This window comes from Scleropages formosus, chromosome 1 (assembly GCF_900964775.1).
Source record: "Scleropages formosus chromosome 1, fSclFor1.1, whole genome shotgun sequence".
Classification (NCBI taxonomy): Eukaryota; Metazoa; Chordata; class Actinopteri; order Osteoglossiformes; family Osteoglossidae; genus Scleropages; species Scleropages formosus.
In genome coordinates, this window is record NC_041806.1 from 23,781,075 (window position 1) to 23,794,076 (window position 13,002).

Sequence of the window (13,002 nt, forward strand, 5' to 3'; positions counted from 1 at the left end):
CTTCCCAGACTCCCAGGTTGTGAATTGCTGCCTTGTTTGTTTTTTCCAATTAAACATTGCAGAAATCATTTCTGTGTTCTGAACATATTCCATGGATTTTAGAGGTTCACATTTCTCTCCTAGTTCAGAAAGAGCATCTTAATTTGGAGCCCTTTTGCTCTCTTATACATTCAGAAAAAACATTTCATGTTACAGTCTGAAGAGGACAAAGTAGTAAAATCCACTAGTAACCAAACAGAAAAAAGACCATTGGTTTCATTCTACCTGAATTATATTTATGAAAACAGAGTACCGGTATATCTTATTGTGTCTGTATGGCTTGTCATGTGCTGTCAGGTAAATGTAATGTGCAAAGCTTCTTGTTCCTGAAAGGGTGAAATAAGGAAATATGCAAATATCTTCCAGACAGCAAAACGAGCAATCCATGAAACACGAACGCGTTCGGAATTTTGTTCTCCTTCAGCATCGCTTCCTCCATACTCCAAAAAATATTCTTTCTCTGTATATCTAGTCCAGACCTGCTCTCCACGAGCAAATAGTCATTTTCAGAAAAATGTCTTTGAAATGAATCTAGACTGTCGTGTAATAGTGGCTGGAAAAGCTGACCGTTTTCCTCAGAGCTTATTAATGTATTTATTTATGTATTGGTTTTGCTCAGACAATAGCTAAGCTCCTTAGATAGGATTACAGAGCTCTGTAAGATTTAGGCCACAGTGTGGTTCATCTGATTGTTTTGTCAGAGTGAACCTGAACCCATGCGAACTGCTGCGTTAATCTTTGGAACAATGTATGTTTTCTAGAGCCGTCTCTCCAAACAGTTGTTAGTGCTTATTGCCATCAAGGGGAGCTTCTGTCAGACTGTAAATCTCGTTTTGCAAATGAGCATTATGGAACGATATTGTGCCTTTCAGTATTGTGGCCTGTTGCGTTCAGATTTGCTAATCTTATTGCGGCGTGGATTGTGTTGCCCTTGGTACGAATGAAAATGATTTTTGAAGGAGTTGTGACCGCGTTGGAGCCTCGCAGAGGGCATTTCTCAGAATTAATCTCAACTGTAGACAATCGCTGTAGTTGTCATTCCTGGATTTGTTTGGGTTGCTTTACCCGAGCTGGCAGCGGAGGTTTACGGACCCACGCGGCATAATGGCAGCAGTGCAGCTGAGCATTTCATATCTTAAGGAGGTTATAAAGGGTTTAGCTGTCTGTCTGGTTGGGATTATAAGATGCTTTTTTTTTGTTGACTGGAAATAATGAATACATCATTTGTGCAGTAAGCAAAGAAGTCAAATGAAATTGTATAATACGTTATATTAGAGTAATTCGCACATTCACTGTGAAAATGGCTGTAATTCAGCCTGAAGTATTGTCCGTGTGTGCGCGCGCGCGCACAAAAACGAAATAGCTTGGTTGCCCTGGGTATATTACATCAAACCGATGCTAATAAAATCTTGAGGTGACAACATTTGAGACCACAGCCCTTTGTGATAACATTAGAGAAGCCACTGTAGTACTGCTTAAATGAATTTGATAAGTAGCCATCTAAAATGTATTTAATGTTAGGGTTGGCGCCATAATTTAATTCATAATTCTTTTCTCTTTAAAGTCTCAATTCCTTCAGTTACCCTGCAGTAACTAATGTTTGTGAAATGATGGATGAGTCTTGTCTCCATTTAAAGAGCCTGAGGTTTTTCCAGGCCTACACTTACAGATGAGAGGGTAGTATCCTGAATAGTGACATCATCACACATAAAAAAAGGCCCCTTGGAGTCTACCGTGTTGTGCGGTTTTGGGAACTTCTGTGCGTATATGTCAACATGGAAACACCTGACTTGCTCGTGCTGTTGGTAAACGTTGGGGTAATGTTGGAGAAACCTGCACCACCAATTGACCTGAACGGCAGATTCTCATCCCACCTTTCATAGGCTCTTCTCCAAAGTTACAATTTACAGGGTACAAAAGTTAAAACAAGGTTTATACACCAATACTAGAACAGGAGAAATTTAAGATTCTTTGCTAAAAAGGAGGCAGAGTTTATCAGCCTTTGCCTTGCTTTCTGAGCCCAGTAATGGTTAGTTTACTACAGCTGTTTGGGAGGTCAGAGGGGTTTAATTTTAATATCAGCGGCAGAACCACACACATTGTACTGTGCATTCTGAGTTCTGCTGTGTATGTGTTTGTTCGTACCTCCATCAGGTCCACCGGTGTGGAGACTAAGGAACTGTCGCTGCAGTATTTCTGTGTGATATGAAACCTTGCTGCAGTGTGAGCTCAGTGGTAAGCAGTTTACAAGGGAAGCCAGTCCTCTCACTTTCTCTCTCTTGCTCTCCTTACTCCTCTTCTCTCTCTCTCTCCTGGTCTCTGTGGGAACACATTATCAGACCTGTTGTTGTTTACACTCATCTTGATGAGGATGCCTCACTGCTTTGAGTTTATTTACTGGCTGGAGTCCTGCAGGACCATATGGAGTAGCCAGCATCCACAGTGTAAAAGGTTCACTTGCCTTGTTCTGCTTGCAGGGCTCTTCATGGGATGCGTGTCTGTCTGAGGCGTGCCCCTCTTGCCGTGCTGATGGTGTGCTTCCATTTGTAGCTTAGTTGATGCAGACTGAAAGGGACAGCTTGTTTGGCTCTGTGTGCACCTGAGGGATTTGCAGCAGGGGCCTTTGGACAGAACTTGCTTTGACCCCATCCTCATCGTAACCCTGTGCACCCTCTTTGTGCTTTTTTCCCGAAGGACTCCATGAAAAATGACGGAAGAGGTCATTGTCATAGCCAAGTGGGACTACACGGCACAACAGGAACAGGAACTTGACATTCGGAAAAATGAGCGTCTCTGGCTGCTGGATGACTCCAAGACCTGGTGGAGGGTGCGCAATGCCACAAACAGGACGGGCTATGTTCCCTCCAACTACGTGGAACGCAAGAACAGCCTTAAGAAGGGCTCACTGGTGAAGAACCTTAAGGACACATTAGGTGAGTGATGACTCAGCCTTGCTGCTGCAGCTGTGTGGTGGGATATGATTATCTAAAAAGGGGTGTGCATGTTTTTTGTCCCCGTGATCTGTTTATTCGTCTTTTTTGGGGCGGAACTTCAGTGTTTAGCTCTAAGACTTGCTTTCACTTGGTGCGATCATGTTACTTAAATGTATTTGTGCTCACTTCATAGCCAAACCCCTCTCTTTGCTTGGGTCATTTGCCCAAGAGGAAGTATACAGTCTTGGTTCTTGGTCCTCCCCCCCCCCCCTTCTTTTCTCCCAGTTCTTTGGCCTGTGATTTTGTTTTCATTTCCTCAATTGCTCGATGGATTATTTCAGAGCGGTACATAAGCAAACTGCATTCTGTGTATACTTTGCATTACCACTTGTCTCAGTTGTACATGGACTATCGTCCATCATTCTGTGTCACTTTCTTGAGAATAGCACTGTATAAAATTGAATTGAATTGATTTGTCTGTTGTGAATTGCAATGCAGGACACTTCTCTGTATTGCATGTGATGTGTGCTGCTGTGTGTATCACGATAGCTTTGTGCCACAGAATCCTCTTGTCCTGCTTGTACCCAAGCAGCAGTTTTTCAGAGAACCAGCAGTGTTACATGAGGAAAGCCACTGGTGATAGCTGGTGGATCTTCTGCCTGCCAACGGGACTGTTACTGGAGATGGATTAGCTAATTACAGGACTGTTGGTGCTGTTTGCCTCTGGCACCAACACCCTGGAGATGTTGCTGGACGCTGTTGCAGCAGTTACTTCTTCTGCTAGCAAGGTGTGAGTTTGAACACTTGACACATGAGCTGTGATTGTGGCCTACTTTTCAAGAGCCATCTGTGCAGGATACTGTCTGAGGCCAACCACCACCACCACTGTCATATAATCAACAGTAACTGCTACCTGAGTCCCAGTTCTTGCAGGAAGTCCCCAGCCTGGCATGGATTGTTTTATACTTGGCACAACTGATCAGATCTAAATAGCATTAATGTCCTTCTTTTTTAAGTTGTGATCTATGAATATATGTTATGAAGTTACTCGCAGATTCTGGACAAACTGTCTTCTAACGAAGCTCGTTAGATGTGTGATTTTCCGTATTGATGAGCAAGGCCTTATGTAACACATGGTAAGGATTTGAACGATAATGCAAAGTAGTGTTTTAAGAGATCAGTCAAATGTTGCTCAGACTCTGGCTTTAAGTAATGCTCGAAACAAATGTATCCAGGAGGTGAAGCGATTCACCAGTTGCTGCTGTTGTGCTGCAGACCATGGCAGACCATTAATCATAACGGGGTTTGAGAGATTTTTCATTGATCCACAGGATCGCTGTGGTTAATAACGCATCTCCTAGTTCAAGTCCAGAACAGGGAGCAACCGTGCAAAGTAGAGAATAAATAGGACCGTATGGAAATAAATGGACTGCAGGCTGAAGTTGTAACCCAGGAGACATCTGGTGCACCACTTTGCTCTGTTTCGCTCTGCAGATTCGCAGAGTTACCTATCGGGGAAGGGGTGTGGGGTTCTTAACGAGGAGACGGTTAACAGCGTGATCTTCATTCTGTACAACAAAGGATTACAATGGATTAACGCTCACCCGACTCGGAGGTTTATCCTCAGAGACAAGATATCACTGCTCTTGTTTTTTATATTATTATTAAAATCTCCATGTACATGGTTCTATTTTTAGATTAAAAATCTGTGAGGATTCTTTGTATTCTGTCCCACCATCTGTTGTGCTGTAGATTAGAAATGGTTGCACTCTGAAGTGCGGCATAACAAAAAATATTGTGTAAATTGCATGAGTTAAAGCATGTTTATGAGTAAAGGGCAAAAAAATAATGCTGAGTGTTTAAGGGGGGAAAAAGGGAGAAAGTTTTTGCTGTTTTGGCAGGGCATTCCAAGTATTCATTTAACATTTTCTCATTGAATTATACATGATTTTCAAGGTGAAACAGTTAACATCACCTGAATTCTGTTAAACTCCCTGTTGAAAAAGGCAATGCAATATAAATTAAATGGTTCTTGGCCAGATGTAGGCAGCTCACAGTGCTCTGGAAGTCGGTGTTGCAGACAGCGTTGACTTAAAATTTAATATTATGAAGTTTCTGTTAAAGCTAGACCCCTGCAAAGTTGCCTCTATCATCTCTGTAGCACTTGAGTAACTCTGGCTTTGATCCCTGAGGATTTGGGGTCCCCCCTCCCTCACATCTTCCTAGACCCCTGAAAGTACAGCGTGTGCTCCCAAGAGACATTCTCCAACAAAGCCATCACATCTCGAGCCGAGTGTTTATGGGCCATGCGCTTGGCTTGGCGGCGAGCAAATGAAACGATGCCAGAACAGAGCAGATCAACCATCGGCAATTAAAAAGGGCGTTTAACGAGTAGGAAAATTAGGAGAAGCAAATGAGCGCACAGAACCAATTAATCTGGACCTGCTTGCTCCTGACAGCAAGATCGTAAAAGGCCGTCTTGGATGAGAGGACCGCGCACAAGAAGTAGCTCCTTTGTCATTCGGGCCATTGCCTTGCTGACTCTCCTTATTAATAAGAGTGTATTGGAGAATTATTTAAGTGGGGCCAGTTTTTTGATTGCCTTGCTTTTTATTAGCTCATTGTTCACAACCAGTTCCGTTTAATTAGGACTCGAAGAAATACCTCTGGGGTCTTCTGACAGATAAAATGCCTTCCCGCTTTATTTGCTCTGTATTTCTAAGGTAATGGGCACAGTGACTTAACTCTTCTGCCATTAAACATGCCAGTTTTCTTGTGTAGTTGTATCTCCTTACTCTTGTGGTTGAGTTTCTAAGAAGGTTAGATGATGAATTTTGTCATACTGTAATAAATGGTGATCATCCCATTTGTTATGAGCAGTTTGGGGAGCTGTTTAAACTCGTTTTTAGCATCCAAAAAAACGAAATGGTGGCTGCCTGCGATTAATACGCTCCTACGAATGTGTGGGCATGTTTTTGTTGTACGGTGTTGCAAAGTGCTTTTTTTAAAATCCCCTGGGAGAGCATTTTTACTAAAATGTGGGTGTCAACCCAATAGCTGACTTGAAAGCAGGAAACTCGGAGAACAGACAGCGTAGATCAGATGTGCCACTTTGTTCGGGGAATTACTTTTTTTTTTTTTTTTCTCTTCTTCCTCCCATTTCCTTTCAAAGAGACATCACTTAATGCCATCTACACCGAAGTAAGAAAGGTTTAGTTTGCTGGAAAGATTTGTGCAGATTAACTGATGTGTCAAAAGTGTAGAACACTCCAATATTGAAGTAAATTGCTTTTCTTTTTTTTTTTTTTTTTTTTTCCCCCCTCCTTTTTTTCTTTCTACATCCTGAGTGTGTGTCTGGTAACATTATGATTTCTAACTGAGGTAGAGGGTCTGTATTTTGTCACGTTACACAGTTTCTACTGGAGTAAACGAGACTGTCCTTGGAATACTCTGTAGGTGAATCACAAGTGGTGGAAGTAATCCAAGATGGCATGGTAAGCGAATGTAAAATGAGGTTGCTGTGTCACGGCACGATTTGCGATATTTCGACGCCGGCAAGGAAAGTGGCTGTTCGAAGGCAGGAAGCTTGACGTTCTGCAGGATTTCTGCTGCGTGTATGGGACGAGAAGCAGGGGCCGAAGACGGAGCGAATGGTGCATTTGGGATCACCGCATTCCCCGGGATGTGCGGCTCGCACAGGGCCAGACCTTCAGCTAGTTAAATGTGAGACAGATTACCCTGGCTTTTTATTCCAAGGGCCTCTCTGCTCTTCAGTTCATCACCACCTGCCTGGGGTGGGGGTAGCGTTAGAGTTCTAGTCGTCACCGACTGCTTCCCCTGCAGTGCTGGGATTGAGCAACGTATCCATGTCCTGCAACGCTGAGCAGTCAGTAACCGGAACAGGTAATACTGTGTGCAAAAGCGGTCCGGATGCATTCGAAAGTACGTAGGGACCCGAGATAGTTTGGCCCAGTTTCCCGGCACAGTGTTGCGCTTGTTTTGCTGCTGTTTTATTATTCTTAACACTGTGGGAAATATAAGCAATACGCATGGAGTGGTTTTACACGTTATCCTTTTATACTGGAGCATCTTTTGTGCTGACGGCACAAAGACAAGACCCTGTCTGGCATTTATACTTGTGATCATACGGGGTCTCGCTCTGCACTCCCTGCACCCCTGCGTTTGTGATTGAGGTGAGCAGTAAGAACAATTATGATGTCCCCGTTTTATAACGTACACCTTTTTCGTTCAACATGCGGTTCAGTTTCACTCGGAACATGAAGGTTGCAGTGTGATCTGCTGAACGTGTCCTTTTACGCTGTCAAAGCTCCCGCTGAGTATCGATATCGTGTTTGGTGCATGAAGTCTAGTTGGGATGGAGGCTCTGGGCAAGGGGCTTTGACCAGGGTGTTGAATTTCTAATTTAGCTCCACTTTGCTATGTCAGGTACTTCCTGTGGTTGCTGATGGGCTACTAATTAAAAACTACTGCAGAGAAGACTGCAGGAGACGATACAACATGGTGACACAGCTTCTCTATTTGAAGCACGTTGACAGCGCTGTAGAAGCTGGTAACTTTGTACAGTCAGAAGGTATGGATAACATGTATTGACTAGGGATGATTTACTGATGAATTGGTCGGAATGCATTTGAAGGCCCATCTTAGCTGAAATTTCTACCGATTGTGTCTGTTAAGCGGATATTGAGTTTTTGGTTTGCTGTGGAAGTGGTTATCTGAGTATCTCTGAAGTTGCCATCGGGCGACTCCCTACTATCACGACATAGCTGGGCAACCCTGAAGTCTGGAAGGAAAATTATTATCCCAGTGTTAAATGCTTCGTATCCATCCCACACTGAAGCGTGTGTCTTTTTCAGCTCTGCTGCTGCTGCACAGTCAGCCTCCTTGTCGTTTGCCTGCTTTTACTCCTCTCTGCTCTGCTCTTCCTATGCTTTTTGGGACGATGGACTTAGTTGCAGTGTTGGGGGTTGCAGTGAATGTAGCCTGGCCCTGTAAGACTTTCATTATGATTTGATGCTCTCTGCATGTCATTAACAGGCTGTATCTGTGAACTTCGTGCTCAGGTTGAGACCCTGGAGGATTGCGGACTAGAAACTTGCAAGCTATGACCGAGACTAAGAGCGCCGCACTGCCGCACCCTCCGGTCATGCGTGTCCTGGTCCATTCTGCTGGTTTCCTGTAGCTGGTGGGATCTGCCATGTTCTGTCCTGTGTATTATCTTCTTTTGACTTGACAGCTGACACATCCTGCCTGCTTCTAGTGCTGCTGGGCCTTGTGAGAAACTAACACCTTGGCACTTGGCAGGTTGTCTCCCTCTTGTTAATTTTTTGCTCTTCTCTGTGATGGTTGGATGACTTTCCCCAGCCTTTCGGAAACTGACAGTCTCTGTTTTTGTGTGGCTTTCCGTGGAACTCCTCTCACTCTGCCTGTGTCACTATGTGTCAATAATACGCCTACTATAAAAGCCACGACTTGCTCTGCGCTTCTGTCTTTCACTTAACTGAAAATATCTCTCTCTGTTTCTATTTGCTTTATATGCATTTTATTTTACTCCAGTTGGATACATTAGGTCACACGTGATGGCACTCGACTATCGGAAATATAGTAAAACGCAGCTTATTTATCACTTTTAACTTAAGTCTGATTTTCACGAAAACATTCAGCAGCTCCTTGGGGAGTTCACACACATCATCTGAACCGCTTGTCCCATATGGGGTCGCGGGGAGCCCGGAGCCCAACCCGGGGTGCAAGGCTGGAGGGGGAGGGGACACACCCAGGACTGGACGCCAATGCGTCGCAAGGCGCCCCAAGCGGGACTTGAACCCCAGATCCACCGGAGAGCAGGACGAGGGCCAACCCACTGCGCCACCGCGTTGGGGAGTTCAGAAAGGAGTTTTCCCCCGGAAAGAAGCAAAAGCAGAGTCCAACTTCTTGGAAACCTGTTGTATCTTTGAATGGAGCTGAACAAATGTGAAGTTTCTTCACTGTCTCTCAACACCAAGCACTTGTCAAATCTCCTGCAGACACATTCCAGGAAGATCCAACCCTCAAACTCTCCTGCTCCTGGGTCTGGTTGAGTGCAACACATTATCATTTTTTTTTTTGAACTGCAGCTCTAAAAAATTTAACTGAAAATTCTTTGTCCTTCTCTGCCATATTTCAGGATTTCTGCATTTTTGTCATCTGTTTTTTGATTACATATATTTACTTATGTTGACAGTGACACATACTACTTCCCGTATGTATGTCTGTGTGGCTTTTATGCTTCCTGTCTATCCTGATGCTTTATGCCTGTGGCTCTGACACCTTATTGTTTTGTGTGCCACCCACCAGGCCTGGGGAAAACTAAGAGGAAGACAAGTGCCCGTGACACCTCACCAACACCCAGCACGGAGGCGGAGTTCCCGTCCAACGGCAGCAGTGGGGCGGAACGCATCTACGACCTGAGCATCCCGGCACTGGTCAAGTTCTCCTATACAGCGGAGCGAGAGGATGAGCTAACGCTCGTGAAGGGGACACATGTGACCGTGATGGAGAAGTGCAGCGATGGCTGGTGGCGTGGCAGCTCTGGAGGACTGGTCGGCTGGTTCCCATCAAACTACGTGCTGGAGGAGGGTGAGGAAGCATCAGTTGAGCCCCTGCTGGGTGGACCCCGGGTGATCCACGTAGTACAGACACTTTACCCCTTCAGCTCAGTGACGGATGAGGAGCTCAACTTTGAAAAGGGGGAGATTATGGAGGTGATAGAGAAGCCAGAGAATGATCCAGAGTGGTGGCGCTGCCGAAACATTCGTGGACAAGTAGGCCTTGTGCCCAAGAACTATGTAACGGTGGTGAGCGATGGGGCCGGAATGGGGCCCTTCTGCCCGTCCCTTGGCCACTTAGAGCCTGCCCGCACCGGCAGGTTTGCAGGCAAGGACTGGTACTACGGCGACGTGACACGGCACCAGGCGGAGTGCGCCCTCAATGAGAGAGGTGTGGAAGGGGACTTCCTGGTGCGAGACAGTGAGTCCTCGGTGAGTTTGGAATGGCAGGGAAGGCTGGGCTTGAATGGAATACTCTCTGGCTAACAGGGATGATGGTGACTCCTGGGTGGAAGGTGGGATTACAGTTCAGGAAGCAGGGAATCCAGGCCTGATGAGGAAGGGTGGGTCATAAACAGCTGAAACACTGGTCTTTTTCCAGTATTACTGCACAGTTATCCTCTTATTTTCCTTTGTTTGAAGCCATACAAACTGGGAAGTTATGCATGATAGGCTTATATACAAACTCATACATTTTCGCTTACGAAGACAGTTGCGGACTCCGGAATCCGCAGTACCTGTGGCTTCTTTCCACCGTTGGAAGAGAGCCCAAAATATGGTCTTCCTTAATATTTGTGCCCTCATGCCTGGTGCAGATCCCACACTGCAGTGTGCAGGGCTCGCTGGCACATTTCTGGAGACAAAACTTTATCTTGGGGAAAGTGGCTGTTTCTTTTGCCTGCAGAGAGGTCTCGTCATTTGTAATCACTGTTCTACTTTCTATAAGTTTTTAAATGTATGAGGGTATAATATAAATTTGTATCAAAGCTTTTAATAATATCATTTGATTTTTCCATTATTAAAAATGTTGCGCATAGGGCCGAGCTTTAAGAAGTTAAAATGTCTCGCTTTACTGGCAGTGTGAAGACATGGCGCCCCCTTCTGGCTTGGGGTGAAAATGTTTTTTCCCCTTTTTTTTTTTTTTTTTTTTTTTTTTTTTTTTTTTTTGTTTGTTCAGTCATCGTCTAAATTCACTGATGAATGGTTCACTTTGCACTGACGGACCGAACTAATTTGTTGTATTTTAAGAGAAGTGTGTAACGTGGGAACCCTTTCAAGAATTAAGCAGATTTGTGTCTACTGTCTACGTTTTTGTATAAATTCTTTTGGCTGCGAGTCACGGTTGGGTGGAATAAATGGCAGGGCAGCAGTTTTGCTATGTGCAGAGGATTTGGACTCTTCATGCTAAACACCCATACAAGACAGCTCTACTATTGTTTCTTTTTAGGCAAGCAGGCTGCATAGTGGCCTTAACTGCTATGTTGTTCTTGTTACTATTATGAAGCTAAATAAATGGGGAAAACTGTAAGAAGGTAAGGCCTGGTGGATGGTAAAATTTAAATATAGCAGAAAAAGTCTGTTCCGCTTCTTTCTGACGCCTGATGTCGTCCTTTTCCTCTCCATCACGCAGCCCAGTGATTTCTCAGTGTCCCTGAAGGCTCCGGGGAAGAACAAGCACTTCAAGGTACAGCTGCTGGATGGGGTGTACTGCATTGGCCAACGACGTTTCGCCACCATGGACCAGCTGGTGGACCACTACAAGAAGGCACCCATCTTCACCAGCGAACAAGGCGATCGCCTCTACCTCGTCAAACCTCTGCCGTGACCCGACAGGCTGCACCCGTTGTGACTCACCCTCACAGCAAGCCTTCCACCTGGGATCCATGGTTTGACTAGGCGGAGCCCTGCTTCCTTGTGCACCGAGTTTTCTCTACCACGATAACGAGACAAGAAGGGACACCGGTCACGAGCTGGCGAGTAGGTCAGTGGGGGAATCCTTTCCTCTGATGCCAGAAGTGGTCTGCATTGTTCTGTTCTCACGCAGATGCCTGTGTGCCTCATCTTTAGGTCAAACGCTTAGATCTCTGCCGGGGTTACAACCAGTTCACGCGCCTTCACTAGGTGATCAGAGCAGGCCTCTGCTTTTGGACACGATCATCAGTGGTTCCCAGTCCCACCCCTCAGACTGTGCCCAGGGGTGTGGAGACATCGACGTTTCTCTGACGCTAAGCCAGGCTACTGTTCCGGATCACTTGCTCTCACTTAGAAGGGGTGTCTGCTTTGCATGGCGTCTGCAGCAGTAAGGAGGCTGCTGGAAAACCCGACTTGCACAGGAGTATGGAGCTGCAGTACAGACTGCCGAAGAACACTGTAACCTGCGTCTTGACTGTCGTCTTCAACAAACACCTTGACTAGCACGCTCGCAGTACACTCGGCCCACCTCGTAGCTTTGAAATGCTTACAGATTGTTTGGGACTTACGTCTTCAGATAGACAAACAGGATCATATAGAGGAACAAGCTCCGGCATGGCTGTTAGCTCAGCGTTCTTGTTTTTGAACAGCAAAATGTCACTGCGCAGGCAGCTGGTCCCTGTACCTGCAACCAGGTCAATGTTTGTTAAAACACTGGACATTCAGTAAAAAAAATGAATGGGGAAGGGGTTTTTTTTTTTTTTTTTTTTTTTTTTTTTTTTTTAAATTTACAACAGCAGTGTTTGTAGGCCAGTGACTATGTTAAATCTTTTTTTTTTTTTTTTTTTTTTTTTTTTTTTTTTTTTTTTTTAAAAAGCATACCTGTCAATGTTCTGGAGCTCTTATTTAATTCTTGTTTTTTGCATATTAAAAAAAGGTTGACAGGAGTCATTACAGAACCATCAGTAAAGTACTGTACTTTTGGGAGTGTGCTAAGAATTGAACTAATTTCCAATTAAAAGCTGTGCAAAATAACCGAATGCAGTGTACCTTTATTGCCTCAAAATGTGCTTTTATCTTTGAACAAGTCTCCTTTTTTTCCCAACAGGTGGCACACTTTCTGTGGGTTTGCACATCCACGTCTGTCTATCCTTCTTAAAATCATTTTGTAGGTGAAACGGAAGACGTATCCTGGCCCCTTACTGTCTCTGAGCATGGCTCACATTTTTCATTACTTGTGTAATGAAATGAAAGTCAAGTCTTGAATCGTATGCCCAGTCCTTAAGAAACAAAAACCCACAGATAGTATGAGAATCATACTGAAGAGGGAGATGGTCCTCTCAAACAAGGTGTTGAGACAGTGTAAAAACATCTGATGGCACCCAATACCAGGCTTCATGTACCTTTTTTTTTTTTTTTTTTTTCCCCCCCTCCTTCTTCCTCTCTCTTACTTCACCCCCTCCCCGTTTTTTTTGCCAAGGCAGAAGACAGCAAAGGAACTGTTGTAAAAGTGGACG

General features: G+C 44.7%; 1 protein-coding gene across 2 annotated transcripts in view; it reads left to right on the top strand.

The window, feature by feature from the left end:
• Positions 1–12,224, top strand: part of LOC108933136 (cytoplasmic protein NCK2-like) — a 30,985-nt gene extending 18,761 nt beyond the window's left edge. Inside the window, exons 2-5 of one of the 2 annotated variants that reach the window (XM_018749970.2) lie at positions 2,194–2,274; positions 2,734–2,972; positions 9,324–10,006; positions 11,205–12,224. In XM_018749970.2, coding sequence (XP_018605486.1) covers positions 2,747–2,972; positions 9,324–10,006; positions 11,205–11,399 — 1,104 coding nt within the window. In that variant the 5' untranslated portion in view covers positions 2,194–2,274; positions 2,734–2,746 and the 3' untranslated portion in view covers positions 11,400–12,224. The remainder of the gene's footprint in view (positions 1–2,193; positions 2,275–2,733; positions 2,973–9,323; positions 10,007–11,204) is intronic. The other variant, XM_018749969.2, reaches the window with a different exon arrangement.
• The last annotated feature ends 778 nt before the right edge of the window (positions 12,225–13,002 follow it).